Source organism: Atractosteus spatula, chromosome 1, assembly GCF_055471065.1.
Source record: "Atractosteus spatula isolate fAtrSpa1 chromosome 1, fAtrSpa1.hap1, whole genome shotgun sequence".
Lineage (NCBI taxonomy): Eukaryota > Metazoa > Chordata > Actinopteri > Semionotiformes > Lepisosteidae > Atractosteus > Atractosteus spatula.
This window is the reverse complement of record NC_142706.1, coordinates 72,433,033-72,451,179: the sequence shown is the minus strand read 5'-3', so window position 1 is coordinate 72,451,179 and position 18,147 is coordinate 72,433,033. Positions and strand designations below refer to the sequence as shown.

At 46.0% G+C, this 18,147-nt stretch overlaps 1 protein-coding gene across 4 annotated transcripts in view; it reads left to right on the top strand.

Moving 5' to 3' along the window:
• zfyve28 (zinc finger, FYVE domain containing 28) overlaps nt 1–18,147 on the top strand; it is a 174,411-nt gene that overhangs the window by 100,131 nt on the left and 56,133 nt on the right. For all 4 annotated transcript variants that reach the window (XM_088918584.1, XM_088918594.1, XM_088918575.1 and 1 more), the window contains exon 2: nt 11,441–11,581. In XM_088918584.1, the coding sequence (XP_088774710.1) occupies nt 11,441–11,581 (141 nt within the window). The remainder of the gene's footprint in view (nt 1–11,440; nt 11,582–18,147) is intronic.

The window sequence follows — 18,147 nt, the reverse complement described above, 5'->3', positions numbered from 1 at the left end:
ATTAAAAATGCAAAGCCAAGCCCTTCTTTATTAAAAGCAGAATGGCCTGAATATGCTGGAAATGCCCATTTTTTGCACATGACTCCTGCACCTACAAGCAGTGGTGGACATCCAGCCCTGCAATAAGAGATGGATCTGTATGTGGACAGTCCACACTGTCACCGTTGTGTCATCTTTCTTCCAAGACTGCTCATTTTAAAATGACAGGGCCCTCTGCAGGGTGATGCCCGTGTTGATCTCTCTGTGCCCACTTAGTTTCCGGCCTCCGTGGAGAGGAGGTTTTGATTTTTCCCGTGATAAGCTGTCCCAGAGCCAGTTCTCAGCAGCCCTGGGGAGATGGCTTCACCGTGGAGGCTGGGCCACTGTCACACCCAGAGCTTTACTGCTGCACATCGGAGTGAAGTTCACCCATTGCCTCACACTGCAAATGAATCTCTTTGGGTCAAGTCTTAAGGCAGACTTCTGTGTTTACTTTCACTGCACTCGTTTATTTAATACTGCACAGTGATTTGGGGAATCCTTGAGGTTGTTTTTTTTTCATTTTTATGCAATTTGTTTTTTTCGGCTGTTCAGTTGACATCAAGTTCATCTTTAATCATGCATCCACAGCTGTTTCCGATCACCCCTGGCCTCGATGCACGCAACAGTTAAAAACACGACAACGAAAAAAAATGGTTAGCCATGAATTGATTACGTGCTTTGAAGTAGCAGGATGCCTTTCAATTTTCAGCTTCAGTGCTAAGCAGTTTTTTAAAACTCCTTTTTATACACGTACCTAGAATGTTGACTCCATAGATTACACTAAAGCTTGGAAGCAAGGGTGAGATACAGACACATCCTGGCTGCTAGAGTGGTATTCAGGGCCAGTGGTTTCAGTGCATAATTCCTTCTGATACAGTACACTGGATCCCTTTGGCCTCACTGCTAACTGTGGAATGCAGTTTGGTGGCAATTCTATGTCCACTAAATGTCTCCCTTTTCTGCCTGTAACCTCCTCAATGTCATTCCTTTGGAAGAATGTGTCCTAACGCATGCCCTGGGAAGTCTGGTGAAGTCACTTCCCGGGTTTTAATGTTTCCTCTGGCCTGTAGGCTGGCAAGTGTCTTGCTCTCTTGTCTTTGCCCACAGTGCGGGCCGGTGTCCCTGGGCTCGATGAGATCATAGCTCTGCAATGTGTGACCATCAATCATCCCACCGCACAGGGGCTGGAAGTCAGCAAGGCCAGGGGATATACTGAGTTGATCAGGCCCATTTGGCTACATCATACAGAGACATGTTGTTTGCCTTGCTGTGGATTTTGTGTGACTTGGGAACACTGAAGCGCTCTTTGTTAAGGCCACTTGTACCCAGATGCAGTGCTACGCACCAGTCTCTGGAAGGTTACTACACAGTGTAGAACAATGACTGAGTGTTTAAACACAGAGCGTACAGTGATGCTGTTTTTTATTCTGTCAACTGCATAGCGGCACTTCTTACTGCAGGCAAAAGAAGAATAACACAAGATCTTGAGTTCATTTAGCTTTGTCTTTCTGACTATGTTAGAAACTTGGCTAGATAAGTTTATAAACTGTAGGCTTCACATGCAGTGTTGGGTGTCTTTGCAGCAGAAAGTGTTTTAGGGAGATCATTGATTTCTGTTTGACTTTGTGGCCCACCTGAAGGGAGGCCAAGAACATAAGAAAGGTTACAAATGAGCCGCCAGTCTAGCCTGTTTGCTGGTTAGTAGTTAATTGATCCGAGGATGTAATCCAGACGTTCCTTGGGTGAAGCCAACGAATCAATGTAACTTACGTGGCTAGGTAGCTTGTTCCAGACTCCATATTAACCTAAACACCGAAAAAATTTAATATTGGCGAGTTTGGTAGCTGGCAGTGCTATGATAGTAAGAGCAGAACATTATGACTTTGTCCTCCTTAATAAACCAAGTCTCCATGCTGTATGTTTTAGTTCAGATGGGGCACAGTTATCTGGAGATGGTGGGAAACTGTATCCCATATAGTAGCTGCAGGAGACAGACGTGAGACTGATATTCCCGTGTGAGATTCCAGCGGTGCTCCTGTGACGAGCTCGGCATGTCTCCAGCATCTCTTGGTTTCACGATCAAGACATCATGACGTCATGAGGTCCCAGATTGCTGGATTCAGGTGTGACTTTTGCATGCTGGGAAAGAACGCAGCTCATGCACCCACCTCAGCTGGTTGTAGCATGCTGGTCCCGACAGTTTTACCTTTTGGAAACACTCCCTTTGGTTGTCATGGGAGAGTCCAGATAATTCTGTTTTGGAAGTTGCTTCTTTTTGCAATTAGGAGAGACAGGTGTGTCTTTTTTCCCCTTTAATAATGCTGATGAAAGCAATTGGATTGGTGGTCCCTAGTTAGGAATGCTGGATACTACAGAATCTAGACCTTGAAATCTTGTCTGTGGCAATACGAATAATTCACAGTAAACATCAGTAAAAGTACAATTTGCTTCGAAATAGGAATAATGAAGTCATATTCAGTTTAAGTCTCAGTTTTATTCAGTGGTGCACTTTTATTGTCAGGGATTAAATATCTGCCAGCCTATGTTGCCCAAAACTGCTCACCACTAGTCTGCATGGGGTATTCCTGAGCTTTCCCGTAGCACTCTGTTGTTGCAGAATACTTCGGCCCCTCGGTTCCGCTGACACAATGATTTAGCAGCGATGCCCCTAGTAACAGGCAGCCTTTTGAGCTGACTGCTTTCTATGTCTTGTGTTTTCTGGTTGATTGGTACAGAACCATATGTGGTATAGGTCTACCTGACTTGCAGTTAAGTATTTCATTCGTTTTATTGCATCTAGTTGTCCTACTTACGGTTTTTATCCAAAGCGACTTACCTTTGTTATCCCTTCATGGTCAGCTGGGTATTTTACTGCAAAAAAAAGAGCTTTGCTCAACTGTCCAATAGCAGTGTCTCATCTGGGAACCTGAAAACTTCCAGTTATGAGTCTAACTCATAACCCTAAACACTGCTCCAAAACCCTTGTCTTCGTGACTCTATAACAATAACAATAACAATAACGATATACAAAGCAACCCTCAGCGCGTACAATAACTGCTCTATGAATGCCGATCACAAAGAAGACGTCTCCAAGTGATTTAGACTTTGTCACTTGAACAATGCCTGGAGAAAACCTCAATAGATGAAGCAGTTGCTACGCAACTGAGCTATGTAACAGTTTTTTCTCTTTCTTTATTGCGTATATATAGATCAGACGCATGCATTTCTTTTCTATACAGAGCTCTGCAGAAGAACTTATGCCTCTGTGTGCATTAATACTGGCTGTCGGATATTGAAGAGTTTTGACTGGTATGTACAGTACTCTGTGTCTTTCCTGTATTTCAGTCCTATGTGACAGGAAATTAAACTGTAGTAGACTGTTGTCCTTCTTGGCACCATCCTAATAACCACAGAGTGTATCTTCCTGGAGTGTCTGTAAGCCCTGTCCGAAACGCTTTTCCCTGGATATGGGAATTTTTTGGCATTATTAGCAAATGGGTGTGCAGGAATGTGACAGGGTGGTAAAAGGGATAAAGGGGGTAAGGTCCTTTTCTTTGTGTTGTCAGAAATACTGCTTCCGTTAGAAGAGACCAGGGGTGTGTGATCTCATCTTAGCCACCTCCTCAGTAACACCACGTGCCTTTTATTTTCCTCCGGCATCACGCTGTCCAAGCCCCTGCAGCTGAGGCACTTACCGCAGGGGCCTGTACTGAGAGCTCTGCCCTTCCTAATTCATGTCCGCAACTGGGATTATTTTGTTGTTAGTACACTAGTCAAGTTTGCACATTATTCCAAATCAGGAGGATTAGACAACATTACAGAGGGAGCAAAGGAAATTCAAAAAGATTGAGATAAATGTAAGATTGGCAGATGACGTTTAATGTAAACACGTGTAGAAGCTTGCCTGCTGCTGCCTCCTGTAATCTGTAACCTTTCTTGTGCTCTTATGAAGCTGCCACACATCTGCTTTTTAGACGGAAGGAGTGGTTCAGTTTTAATCTCTAATCTTCCAGTACTTATTTTTTTCATCGCTATCAATGATCAATTAGGAGGGGACGAAAATGCTTCCGTATCTCTGTAAAGCTCTTCCCAGGGAGTGTAAAGTGTGAATTCTTCCCAGAAACCTCTCCTTCTCCAGCGCTGCCAGTTTCCAGTTTCGGGGCACATTACTCCCACTAATGTGCGGAAGCAGAGAGGAGAAAAGTGTTAAGATGCATTTAGCCACCATGCAAGCAGTTATTAACTGGGACTGCGTGAGGCCATGTTGGAGGAAATGTAAGGCTAAGGAGGCTCTTGACTGGAATCTGATTGTCTCAAGTTTCCTATAAATGCTTGCAGCAGCCATATGACCTGGCTGGCTGAATGACAGAATGGTCAAGGGAAAAGCAGCCCTAAATACTGCCATCAGACTTCCTGCAGCAGTGATTGCGAGCCCTGGCTCTCACAGCAGAGAGGACTGTGTACCAGACCGTACCAGACTATGGAAGGAGAGCTGGGCAGGGGACAGATGGATATGTTTGCTGACTGAATTACTGCATGGCTTGTACTTGTATTGCCCACAGTTTCTTAACTATAACCACTGGTAGGTCAACTGACTTCTGGAAACTTGGCCCTGGTGTGAGTGTGTGTGTCTGTGTGTGCCCTGCAATGCACTGGTGTCCCCCCCCCCCCCCATCCAACTTTGTGCCCCTTCCTTTCCAGGATAGGCTCGGCTTTCCTGCAACCCTGTATTGGATAAAACAGAAAAATCATGGAAGGATCCCCAATTTCATTACTTACAGGAGGGGCCCCACTTCATGCACCACTCAAATACAGCTCCCACCTGGAGGACACTTTAGTAATCATGTTACTAATCAAGGCCTCATTTTAATGTCTCACCTGAACGACAGCATATCCTACTGCATCGTGCCCCCAACCGCCATACTGGGGCAGTAATTTAGAAATTCCTTTTCAGATATTCTGGGAAAAGCGCCCACTACCCAAGAGCACTTACAGCCGCAACGCCATCTTGGTCAGTGGTCTCTCAGCCCGGTGCTGAACAGGCCAAACCTTGCTTCCCATCATCGGAGATCTGGGGGCCTCAGGGCTGGTGGCGAAACTCATCTTAGCACAGTTTCACATCCTCAGCGCAGACCCTTGGTTTAGAGTTTCACCCTGATACTTCATCTTGAATGAAGAGGTGAGGGGGAGAGCCGCGTCAGAGAGTGAGCAGCGAAGGGCCAGACGGGGCTAATTCCGCACTGAGCAGTGAAACCCTGTGCTTGCTGCTCATGGCGGGATCAGCCCCTGCTCGTGATGTGCAGTAAGCCTTCTGGAAGTGAGCAGGTTCGATTTCCACAGATTACTTGAGCAGTTCTAAGATACATATTACAAAGTGTTGGTGGCAGTGAATTGATTTCCCTGTAGTCACTTAATAATAAGGGATTACAGCTTTTGCCCTTAATATCTAACGTCTGCTTCTAAATCTGTAATTAGCACAACTACATTTAATGCAAGCTAAGTATAATACTTATTGGACGTCACTCTGAGTAAGGCCATCCACTAAACAAATCAGCAATCATGATTAAGTACATAATTTCTTTGTACAAATTACAGCTATAGATATATGCCTAGGCTTGTCTTCGGTAAAGAAAACTATGCACTGCTTAATTCAGGAAAATGAAAATCACTTGAGAGGTCAAGATCTCTTAAAAGTTTATTTTTTAAACTTGTTAAATAATAACAATTCAGAAAAAGCTAGAAATAGCTAGAATTATAAATAACTGTTCAAATTGCAGTCCAGTGACTCAGAGCAATAAACATGTCCCTCAGTGCAATGGAATGAGCTTTATTCCAAGCCAATTTCATGATTAATTGATTTGTTTTGTTGGCACCAGAGATTTTTAAGAGAGTGGTTTTGGTGGAAATAAACATCGAAACCTGCCATCTCTAATCACAGTGATAAGACCATGTTTTCCCAGGAGTGCTGGGTGGTTTCAGGACAGAGAAACAGGCCACGAGAGAAGGGAAAGGACTGTCCACTGGACGCTCAGTACGAACAAGGAAAAGGTTTGGGTGATGTCTGTGCATCAGGGCTGTCTGTTGATGAAGGGACACTGAGAATCTTACCCACAATTTTGGAGATCACCTTTAAGGAAGGGTAACCCCACGGGGACAATATGCCACTCTGAGTTCTTAATACCCCAGGCTCTCTGAACGAAGGTAGAGGTGGGAAGATATCATTATTCTCCCGGGCAGTTGGTGTGTCTCAGAAACAGCTTTGCTGGTCCTAGCTGAGCTTGAGACTGCACCCGTGAGGATAGGAAACAAGATTCAGATTTAGAACCTTTTTCACCAGCCAGTGGCCCTCAAGTGCTTTGCCACGCAGGGACTGAGTGGAACAGGAGTTGTGGAGCTTGTAGTTTCAGGACATGGAATGAGCTGACAGTGGTCTTTTTCTGATATTCCAGTCCAGCACATGGTGCTGTGCCTTGTCTATAGTACAAGTTTGGCTACTTCAGAGCAAGGGGCTCCTTAATTCCTTTCAGGGAAGACCAGCGGCAAAAGAGGTCAGAGCATCACACTGACTTGTAATTAGCAGGAGCCTGGTGATTCCAGTGACCATCTGTTAGGACCTGCAGGTGCTTTTGAAAAGCGTCTTCTGATGAGTTTCAGGTCCTTCTCAGAATAACAATGAACAGGCAAGGCGGGGTGAACCATTAGTCAAGCACTGCGTGTTCACTTTCCACAGGGTCGCCTCTTTACTGAAACTGAACTGAGCCTTGGCATCTCTCGGAGGGGTGTGCTAAGTAAGGGATGAGTCCAGGTGTTTATTGGTCCAGGCGCTTATTGTAAGAATGGCAGATGGGAACGATAAAACCCAGTGGGATCTTTGACCTTAGACTGGGAGAAAGCCAGTCTACTGTGGGGGACAAGGTCCAGCACATCAAGGAGGACATACCCAGTAAGAGCACTGGTCCTCGTTCTCCTCCAGTTTTCCACAATGCTGATCACGTTTCTCTCCTGAAGGGAGGATGTCTCTAATCTGAAATCACAAGGTGTTTGCCTGCTCCTGCTGAGAGGCAGCTTTTCATGAAATGGCACAGCACCTCTGTGTGTGCTGTTAGTGCCAAGTGGTTGTCTCCTGAGAGCTTTGCTTTACTGAACATAAAGAGATCTGTGAACAGAGCCTTTTCACACTCTCATCTCTGAGCTGGAATGAGTAGGTTTTTTTTAAAAAAGCTAGAATGCAGGGAATGACAGTTTTTTCAAGCTTTTTTTAGATTGCTCTGCTGTACTAAGACTTCAGGTGACAACTATATTAGTTTATGCTTTATGGACATTAATTGAACACAACTGTGTCTGAAGATTCAAAAGCAAGTAGCTGGCTAAACAGTGAGGAGAGCCATCAAGAACAATGATAAAAATAACAAAGAAATGCACGTTTATATTGTTCATAATTGAGTAAGGGCTCACTGTGAAATGGAGATGAATTGATATGTCAACCCATTGCTCCCTGTGCAATGAAGCTGTCAGTTGCTATTGAGTTCTGTCACCTCTGAGCTGTGGTACAGAGCTCTGCTCGTCTAATTGGGCCCCTCCCTGACTGCTCTGCATTGAGTGATGTGGGACTGAAATGTGCTGTTTTTTGCCAGAGCAGACTGGGTGCTTTCAGCTGTGCTGTGTTGGGTTTAGGCAGTCTTATGTCGGGTTTCTTCAGTGTCATCAGTGCATTGCTTTCAAAGACAGGCCTTCTTATCCTTGCGTTAGGTTAATATTTTGAGGTTTTTATTTGTGTGATTCCAGTACCAAATACTTGGATTTAAATGGAATTGCTAGGTGTTGATCTTTATAAATGACCTCTGATAACCCCCCATGGAACTGACAGTGTTGAGGTGTTTTGGCCAGCTCTGAAGAAGACAGAGAGGTGACTCCAGGCAAAGACTTCTGCGACATATCACATAAGAACATAAGAAATGGGCAAATGAGAAGTGGCCATTCGCCTCCAGTAGTTACTTGATCCAAGGATCTCATCCAGCTGCTTCTTGAAAAAAGACAGGCTACTGGCTCAAACAACATGGCTGGGTAGATTTCTCATCTCACCTCATCTCATCTCTCAGCTGTTCCGCACTCTCACAGCCCTTTCCATCAGGAAGTGCCAGCCACCTGTTTTCACTTTGAAGAGCACCTCCACAGGTTTCCTCTCGTGTCCCCTGCTTCGTGTTTCACTGTTCGTTCTGAAGAGATCAGCTGGGTGGACTCTGTCAGTGTCTTTGAGGTTTGGAATGTTTGTATTGGGTCCCCCAGCAATCGGCTCTGCTCAAGACTGAAAAGGTTCGGTGCCTTCTGCCTCTTGGTGAAGACATGCCCTTACGCACTAGAATATATCTGGTTGCTCTTCTCTGGACTGATTCCAGAGCAGCAGTATCTTTTCTATAATGTGCTGATCAAAATTGCACACAATGTTCTAAATGAGGCCACAGTCGTGTGCTTTCAACTATACGTATCTAATTGTTTTATTTGCTTTTTTATTGCTTCCCACCATTGTCTAGAAAATACAACTGATGTAAACATAAGATGTCAATATGGGTACCTTCAGCACCCCCTTGCCTGCTGCTGCCCCACTCTGCTCCTGGGGTGAGAGTCGTCTCTGAGACCCCTTGCTGCTCCTCGGAAGAAGCGCAGCCTCTGGCTGTTCTCTCATTGCTCTGTTCCCGGTGGAAGGAAACCATGGTGGATGTGGTGGGGGTTTTCTGCTCACCATAATAATGAAATCAATCAAAGCAAACAGGGGCCAGGAGACATACAGCAGCAAGGACTGGAAGCAAATGGATAAGCAGCAACAATAAAATAAAAAAAAGAAATATTTCCCTCATATTAAACCAGCTGAGGCGCTCCAGCTTCACAGACACTGTCATTGCAGAACAGCAGTGAGCACAAGAAACGCAGTCGGCAGCTGGAACTGTAACAAACGCCGGAGAAAAACATGTTTTCATTGTGTAGTTCACACGGTCTTTCAGGAACAATTGGTCAGTTTTTGGGCAGGATGCAGCAGACTGGAAGAATGAAGGAGGCTCAAAGGTCTTTCCCCTTTTCCAGAGGGTTATTTTGTCTCAGGTTAGGGAATTTATAAGGGATTTTAAAGGTGCAGACCCAAGTTGCCATAGGCGTGAAATAGAGAAGTTAAAGTAACATTTTTCACCCACAGAGGTTTTAGAAGTTCATACTGGGGGAGAAAGCTTTGAAAGCTGATGTGTGAGGGATGTGTACCATTGTATTTATACATGTATGTGATTGCAGTACCACATTGAGAATAACTCCAGCTGGAAACAGACTTGTATTGCTGTATGTTATATATATAATCCGAATTGTAAGTATCATTTCTTAAGCCTTTTTTCTGAGTTTGTTGGAATGTTAAGGGTGTTCCCCTTGTGAGTGGTTTCTGTAGCCCCAGGTAGACACGTTCTCTGCAGCAGAAGGGCAGTATGGGGAGCTGACTGACTGCTGTCCCTTGGCCTGGGCAGCGTCTCCCCAGGCCCTGCCCCTGCCCGGCGGCTACAGAGGGCTCCTGAGTTATTGAAGTGCTCAGCTGAGGCAGGATGCCCTGACCCTGTTCTGACACGTGTGTAACATGTGGGGAAGCATCACATTCCGCCTGCAGCTCACAGCCCCCTGACTAGAGGCGAGCTAATGGCGCCCAACGCCTGATTGCAGACCTCTACAGGGTATTCACAGGAGGTACTAACGGGTCTCAGGATTGTTTTTTCTTTCACTGGCTGAGAGCTGATTTCACCTGGTCCGGTCATCTGACAGTAAATCCGGTGGAGCTCGTGTCTGTGGAGCGGAGCCCCAGTGCCTGGGGCTCTTTAAGTGCCACTCCTCACAGCAGGCACAACTACTCGTCTGGTCACGGACTGAAATGCTTTGCCCTGAATGACCAAGAGTGCTGTATTGTAGCTCTGCACATGGGGCCTTGCATCTGGGGAATTCAAACGGCAGTTGATTTTGATATTTAATAACAGTAAGTTGCATCTACCCGTATACAGCATTCTACAGGATCCCAAGTCTTGAAAGGTGGCAGGGAGCTTGCAGCAGCCTTCTTCTTTTTTTATATTTTTATTACAACAGTATAATTTTTATATACTACAGTATAAAACATTATACACTTGTATATTTTGATTATGCTACACTATGAAAGGCTAGTTCTGGTGGGAATTGGGATCACAGTAATATCTCAAGTTTATAGGTATGGATAAGGTCGGCTGTATCCTGAGTTGGAAGAAGCACTTCCATGGATGGTTATATATTATGTATAATATTTAATACAAATATTAAAGAAAAAGTCAGAAGGAAGTGGCGGTTCTACAGGCTACATAAAAAGTTCCCAGAATCTGGGGCCCAATAGGCACTTCCTGATGCAAAGGGTTGTGGGTGTATAGAACGAGCTGTCCAGCCATGACATGATACACTTTCCAGAAAGCTTTTGATAAAGCCCTTAATAAAGGTCTGATTCTCACAGCACTAATAATTCAAAGTAATGTGTGCACTTGGCTGGAGAGCTGGGAAACAGACAAGAAAAGGGAAACATGTAATCATGTTACATGAAACATGCTACCACACCAGTGGTATGAACACACACTGTACGGATTACATGGGTGTTTCAGAGCTGCGGGAAGATGCGCATAACAGGGAGCTGGGTGTCTGTGTGGATTCTTCAATGAAGCAATAAAACAGCAAACAGAATTCTGGGGGATAGGAAAGATCAGAAAGTGTGGAATTTAAATCCAGGATTGTCCTTCATAAGAACTTGTGTTCAGTTTTGAATGTAGATCACAGTGTTGATTGTGTTTGACCCTTAGAAATGGCTCAGGAAGAGCTACAAGAATGAGTCCGGGTCTCAGGGGATTGTGCTATGCAGACAGATTTTTCAGTCTAGAGCAAAGGAGATTGAGAAAAGGACTGATCGAAGTATATAAAATCCTGAGGGCCTGAACCTTCTGCTTCTGTGTCTGGAGCCTTAACCACCTCTCCACACAGCCCCCATGGAAAGTGGTAGTTTCTCAAAACAGCCACCCTCACAGTGGCATGATGCTTCTTCAATGTGTGCCTCCAAATGCCCTGCACCTGTTGTGCAAGAAGAATTATCTACCTGTAAACATCTGAGGAGAAAGAACTGAATCCTGTAGTTGTTGGAGCACTGCATGTGCCACGTGGAGAAAGTAGGATAATTGTGACTTATTGGGGTTTTTTTTTCTGGAGCAGGACTCAGCGGTTAGACACGGGGAGCATTTGTACAGCATGTTGAATCTGCTGAAGTCTGAAACAGTAGATATAACGCAGTCGCTTATTCAAGGAAAGACGGGCATCCATCCTCTTCAGCAGGCGGTGTGCGTTGTGTTGGTGGCAGTCTCACGTCGGCTGTTTCCCCTCTCTCTTTCAGAGGACGGACCCCCAGCTCCTGGCTCAGTTCTACTACGCCGATGAGGAGCTCAACCAGGTGGCCACGGAGCTGGACAGTCTGGACGGCAGGAAGGACCCACAGAGGTGCACCTTGCTCGTCAACCAGTTCCGGTCCTGCCAGGTAAGAGCAGAGACGGGGTACCTTGAACTTGAACTTTATTGCCATATGTAACCGGTACATGTACTGGTACAGTGGAATTCTTACTGACAGAAAGTCTCTCGATTGTTAAAACAAGTGTAAAAACACAAAGTGCAAACAGTGCATCAAGACAACATACAAACAAACAGTAGACAATATACAAGTAAACAATACAGATGTGTAAACAATGACTGGAGATGTGCAATAGATAAGAAATCATAGTGAGGTAGATGGTGATGGTGTAGGTGTGGTCCGAGGGGGATGGCTAAATGTGTTCGCCAATCTCACTGCTTGTGGATAGAAGCTATTGAAGAATCTGGTGGTCAGTGTCCGTATGCTCTTATATCTCTTGCCTGAGGGCAGTGGGGTGAAGAGGACTCTTCATTTCCTCTGTGTAAGTACTGAACTTGGGGGAAGGGAAAGTTCGTTGTGTGACCTGAAAAAAAAGAGCAACACACTGTCTCAGGGACTGTTCGGAGACCTCAGTGTTCCTCTGTGCTGTTCGCATCATTGCTGTTTGGTGGTTACTAGGTGCTCTGCCTGTGGAAGGATGTAGTGGCCACTATGTGGAAGAATATTTAAAAGTTTTCTTTACTTGAATAATTGCAAGAAATGTAATAAGCTACCCAGACACCCAGTACCCCGGCTTCTTTCAGGAAATGGCAGGCTGAGAAACTTGTTGCCCATTTGATAGTCAGATGGGTCTCCTCTTGTTTGTCACTATTCTCAGGCTGTAGATGACTAGCACAGGGGTGTCATGGAGTTCCATGTGGCAGGCTGGTAGTCTTACTGACACTTGTCCTTAAATGTTTTTCACTCCTCATTAGCCATCAGCTGGACTTACCTGGCAAGAGGTCTGGTAGTGGGAGCTTTGTTTTTTTGGCTGAGGGGGAAGGCTAAAGTATTGTCACTGCTGCCTCTCCAAAGGGTGGGACCATGCAGCCTTTATCTGTCTGATTTTTTCTCATCCAATTTGGAAGTGCCAAGTGTCTGTACCTCACGGCGATGACCCCTGTACCTGCATGGGAAGGCTGAGGAGGTGCAGAGTGACTGCAGTGACCCCTCCCGCCCAGACATGTCCAGGACATCACAGTGAGCCTCGGCCCTGCGACCTCACATGAGAGCCCTGGGTGGCCAATCCCAGTCCTTCCTCCTGCTGAGCCAGTGGCACTCCACCATCTGAGCCGTCCTGCTCCCAGTCAGTAAATGAGGGAGCCCAGGTTCATACCCACGCAGCAGGCACCTTTCCGGTTGAGCCACTCAGGAGCAGCTCCACACCGCATGAAATACGGCACGTCAGTGGTGGCCTGGTTGTGTTCGCTCACGTCACATGGTGTTAGCCTGCAAAACGTAAAATTGTGTGTAATTGTTACACAAAGACGTCTGGAAATAAGACCTGCAATGGTGACCTAGCAAGAGCAACGGCAACCTGCAAGCTCATTAAAAAAACAGTGCTTGTTAGAAAAGACAGCTGCCTCTTATTTGCCTCATTACGGCTAGAGAGCTGGGCGGTTCAGGCAGTGTTTTCCCCTGGGTTTAAGGCCTAGACACCTTTGTGTCTGGCAGATTGTCTAGTAAGAGCTGAGCATTCGATTAACAATCCCAAAGAAGTTCTGTGAATAGTTTTTTATACTTTTCCGTTCACCCCTTCCAGTTATTCTGTGTCTCATCCTTCCTGGTGAAGCACTCAGACCTTGGAAGGAAAAGGGATTATTTCCGGTACATGACCACCCTTCATCTTTCAGTGGAAGGGAATGTGTTGAAAATGCACTCCTGTGTGCCTGTGTCTGCTCTTCCTTGTTGCTAGGGCCTTCTTCACCATCTTTTGAAATACCGATCAAGCTGACGAAGTGAGAATCTCGGCAGTCCCACCTCTGACAACACAATTTGGTTATTTCACAAGGCAGGGATTTCCAACACCAGAAGCACTGATTACACATTGGCTTTCAGAACTTCCTCCTGTAGCCCTGGAAAAAATGTGAGGTGCATCTTTCAAGACCATCATTTGATATTCCCTCTCAACCTACCCTCTTGAGGGTTTTTAACACAGTTACTCCCTAAATTAGCTGGAAATCCCCAAACATAATCGAGCCTAAAACAAACATGTGACGTTGAAATATTGATGGAAAAGAAAAGAAAATGCTGTATGAAATGCCTTGGGCTTTCATTAGGTCCACAGTGTAGTAGGGTGCAGTGTTGTGCCATTAAATGATTGCAGGTGATTACAGTAACCTTCTGTGAGAGGTGTTCATACATCAGATACCCCTGGATCTCACCTGCTGCTGTGAAAAGAAGTGAGGAGAGCAGTTCATTCATTCCTTCTAGCCATGAAAGAAGGACAGGACTCATTTGAGAATGGAAGTATGCAGGCAGCACTTGAGGTTACAGCATGAGTCTTTAAGGAACACATCAGTCTGCCTTTTACAGGCTTGTAACTGAGCCCTTTTGTGGCCTTCCAATTAAAATGTATTTCTAAACTGCTGTACCTGAAACCTGCTGGACCATATTGTGATTCACTGGACAGAAACCCTGGCATAGCATTAAGTGTGTGATAAGGTACCAGGAACAAAACAGAGGCCTTTTATGTTAGGCCTGCCCTGACACTGATGCTCGTACAGCAAGCCTGAAATTTATATCAAGGTTGCTGGAAGAGTGGTGGGGGATGTTAGCGGATGAACCATGGAAATTTCAAAGTGAATTGGAAAAAAAAGTATTCTGTTAGCAAACGATTTTCAGAGGCTAACTGAAGGCTCTCCTCTCTCAGAAAGGCTCCTTTACATTTGTTATTTTGTGTGCTTTCTTGTTACCCTCACATTGTCTTTGTTAGAAACGTTTTCTAGGTAAAATTCTGCCAGTGATTGTGCAATGGATTTTATTGAATGTGTGGTCTGCCAGACAGCGCCCTTGTTTCAAACCGAAGAGGCCTGGTGGAAGTGTGACCCAGTTGCCTCACACTTCCGCCGGGCTGTCGTCACGGCAGCGGCGCGCCGGGGCCTCTCCGGCTGTAACACAGAGGAGAGGCTCCTGGAAGAGCTGCTCTGCATGAGAAATCGGCAGGCCAAGTAACTCCGGCGCACGGGTGACGAAGCTCTCCGGCCTTCGGCTGCAGCAGCACACGCTTCAGAACCCGCTGCGTGACCCAGACAACCCGTTCGACCCTGGCTTTCGAGCCGCTTTAAAAGGGTTCTCCCTGTTAGCTCTCTGCCACATGAAGCCTTCTGGAATTCACACCCCTTGGTTGACCAGCGTTCGAGTTTGGTGCAGCGAGGGTTTGTGTTAAGGCTTTATTTCCTCTCTGAACCGCATGCATTCTCTTCTCGGGGGACTCAGGGCTGAGCGCAGCTCACGGCTTGCTCAGGATTAGCTGGAGCCTGCCGGTGCCCCTCGATGTGTGCGACAGAGTTTATCTGTCCTTGCCCGGATTAGCCTTGCAGGCTCCTTCTCCTGCTTTCCCACCCTGCGGCACCCGTCAAGGATGTAGTAGCTGGAGGACCTGCTGGGACACAGCACACAAACGCACTGAGAGAGGAGCTCACCCTGGGATTCAGGGCACCGATCCCCATCCGTTCCCCATTCATCCGGATCACTGCAGGAAACGAACAAAAGCAGGGGGTTTTGAATGTGTTTCAGTTGATTTTATTAAATATGGTCGTTGATATTTGTGTTTTCAGTTCAGAAAAGCCAGTTTCTTCTCCTGTTGGATTGAAAAAACAATAATAGTAATAATATCCTGTCAAAGCACTTTACAGGTAATGGGGACCCCCCTCCACCACCACCAGTGTGTAGCCCCACCTGGATGATGTGACAGCAGCCATAGTGCGCTCACAGTACACTCACCACACACTACCCATCAGTGGGGAGGAGAGCAGAGTGATGAAGCCAGTTCACAGATGGGGATTATTAGGAGGCCAGGATTGGTAAAGGCCAGAAATTTGACCAGGACACCAGGGTAACACAAGACCTAACATCAAGAATTGCCCTGGGATTTTTAATGACCACAGAGACTCAGGAATTTGGTTTTACGTATCACCTAAAGGACGGCGTTTTTACCGTTTAGTGTCCCCTTCATTATACTGAGGCATAAGAAACCCACAGAGACCCCACAGCTCCTACTGGTCCTACTAATACCTCTTCCAGCAGCAACCTTATCTTGCCAGATAAGGAGACTCAGGAGATCTCCCATCCCAGTACTGGCCAGGCTCACACCTGTTTAGTTTCAGTGGGTGGCCAGTGCCTAACACTAACTCTTAACTCAACTTCCAATATAATAATAATAATAATAATAATATCACTTTATTAACCCTTTACAATTTCTTGCATTAGGTATTATCTTTTCACATACCCCAGATTGCTCTCCATGAGACACACAGACAGGGAGAGAGCCTGAGGTCAGAGCGCAGGGTCTGCCATTGTACAGCGCCCCTGGAGCAGTTGGGGTTAAGGGCCTTGCTCAGGAGCCCAACGGAGTAGGATTCCTCTGCCGGCTGCGGGATTTGAACCGGCAACCTTCTAGCCACAGGCGCAGATCCTTAGCCACAGAGCCACCGCTCCGCCCCACTATGACTTTTTCTTCTTCCTTTTGTCCTCCAAATTAACCGATTGTTGGCTCTGTCTTAGAACTCTTTCTGACTGTGGGGTTTAGGGCAGGACTGCAAATGATTCACACAAGCACGGTCTTCTCAAAATGCACAAATCTGCAGTGAGTGTCACTCCTAATGCAGTGCTTCCTAGGTCTAGCCCTTGGAAAGCACAGCCGCTCTTTGTGCTTCCGAGTAGTTTTTCGAGGCAGAGACATGCATGTGCAAAGCTGGAAGGATTTCAATGAAAAGACACAAGAGCGCGCGAGAGGCTGAGCACCTGCTGACGGGGTCGTTTTATGTGGGATAGCGCAGGGTTCCTGTTCTTAGGGATGAAAGAGACGCTCCTTCTCGCGGCTAACATGATAACAGCGGCGTTGTGGGATTATTTGTGGCGTTAGGGAGGTAATTAAAAGACGGCGGTGTTTGAAGACCTGCCTGGGCCTAGGCAGCTGTCACCAGGAGCCATTTAATAAGGTCAAGTCCTGGCCTCCTGCCTGCTCCTCAAAGACCATCCCTGAGACTGGAAGAGAGAACAAAGCGATTACCCTGCTCCCATCGCTTTCAGCCTTCCTCTTTCTCCCTGTCTCCCGTCTCTGTCAGCGCTGCTGTCCTTTCTCTTCTGCCTCGGGGATATGTATTTCTTCTTAGCTCATTCTCACTTTAACACACTTTGCTGCAGCTAGCATCAGGCACCTTTCCTGAGCATTTCAGACAATCCGCGGCGTGTACCCACTTGCTAATAGAGGGAATAGATCCACTCGGGTGACACACAGACATCTGGGCAGTCTCTGTGTTCTCCCAACCTTCCTTCTTCGTCTCCCGTCCCTTCTCTGCTTGCTAAATTAATCTAGAACCCGTCTTTATCATCTGCTTGTACCCTGTGTTTACAGTATATTGCATGAAATCTGGAACAAAACCAATGAAACAGCAATGGAACACAGTGTTACTCTAAAATCATTAATTATGCACTACTAATCAGATTGTAATCAGATAACAAGGAAACGAATAATAGAGAATCCCAGGAGAACAGAAACTTTAAAACCATGTGTTTTTGAGACGCATTGTTTGTTCCAAGAAAGCTCTCCATGGTATTCAGATAGGGAACTTTAAGTCAGTCGGGAGCTTAACTATGAGCTCAGCATTAATCTTGATAGCTCAATGAACTCCACTAAACTGAGTGTCTCCAGGTGTATCTGTGTGCCAGGCTGTGCTTATATCAGTGCCCGTCTGATGTCCATGCCTCCTGCGGCATCACAACTTGTAGATAATGTCTACTGTGGTACTAGTTACTGCCAGTTATAGTCATTGTTGATTTCACTTTACAGGCCATCCACTGTCCCCTTGGAACGAATTCCTTAAACTTTGAATATGGTGTTTTTCTCTTCCTGTTATGCTCTACATTCACATACTGACAGAGGGCCAGAACTGAAAATACATTGATCTTCATTATCTCTAAGAAGATTTGGAGATAATCTGAAAGGGGAACTATACAGCCTATCTTGCTGAAGAGAACGCACATCTCTTCTGCAGTGAGTACCTGTGAGGTGTCTTTTTAGCAGTGACGCTGTTTATCTAGCCCAGTCCTGCGTTGCTTTCGGGACATGTCTGCTCCGATGCCGGGCTGCTGAGACCTTGTCATGTCTGGAATGTAGCATTTATCTTTGCCTTTGCACAGTGAAGATTGAACTGGCATTGAGAGTTGCCACTCACATTGATCATGCTGTCTGTACACCTGCAGTGGATTTCCCTGGAGCCTTTGCAATGCCTTGGTACTCTCTGTGGCTCCATTGTGTGGAAAAGCTTTTCCTCTCAATGCCCTAGGAGCTACTGACAAAGAATAAATCATTATTGAAAGTTCCCAGAATGCACATGCCTACAACTCCAGTTACGATTTCAGTACTTGAAGGAGCATGTTCTTTGCCCTGTTCCTGTCTCATGAACCTGTCTGCCGTAACAGAGCAGTCAGTT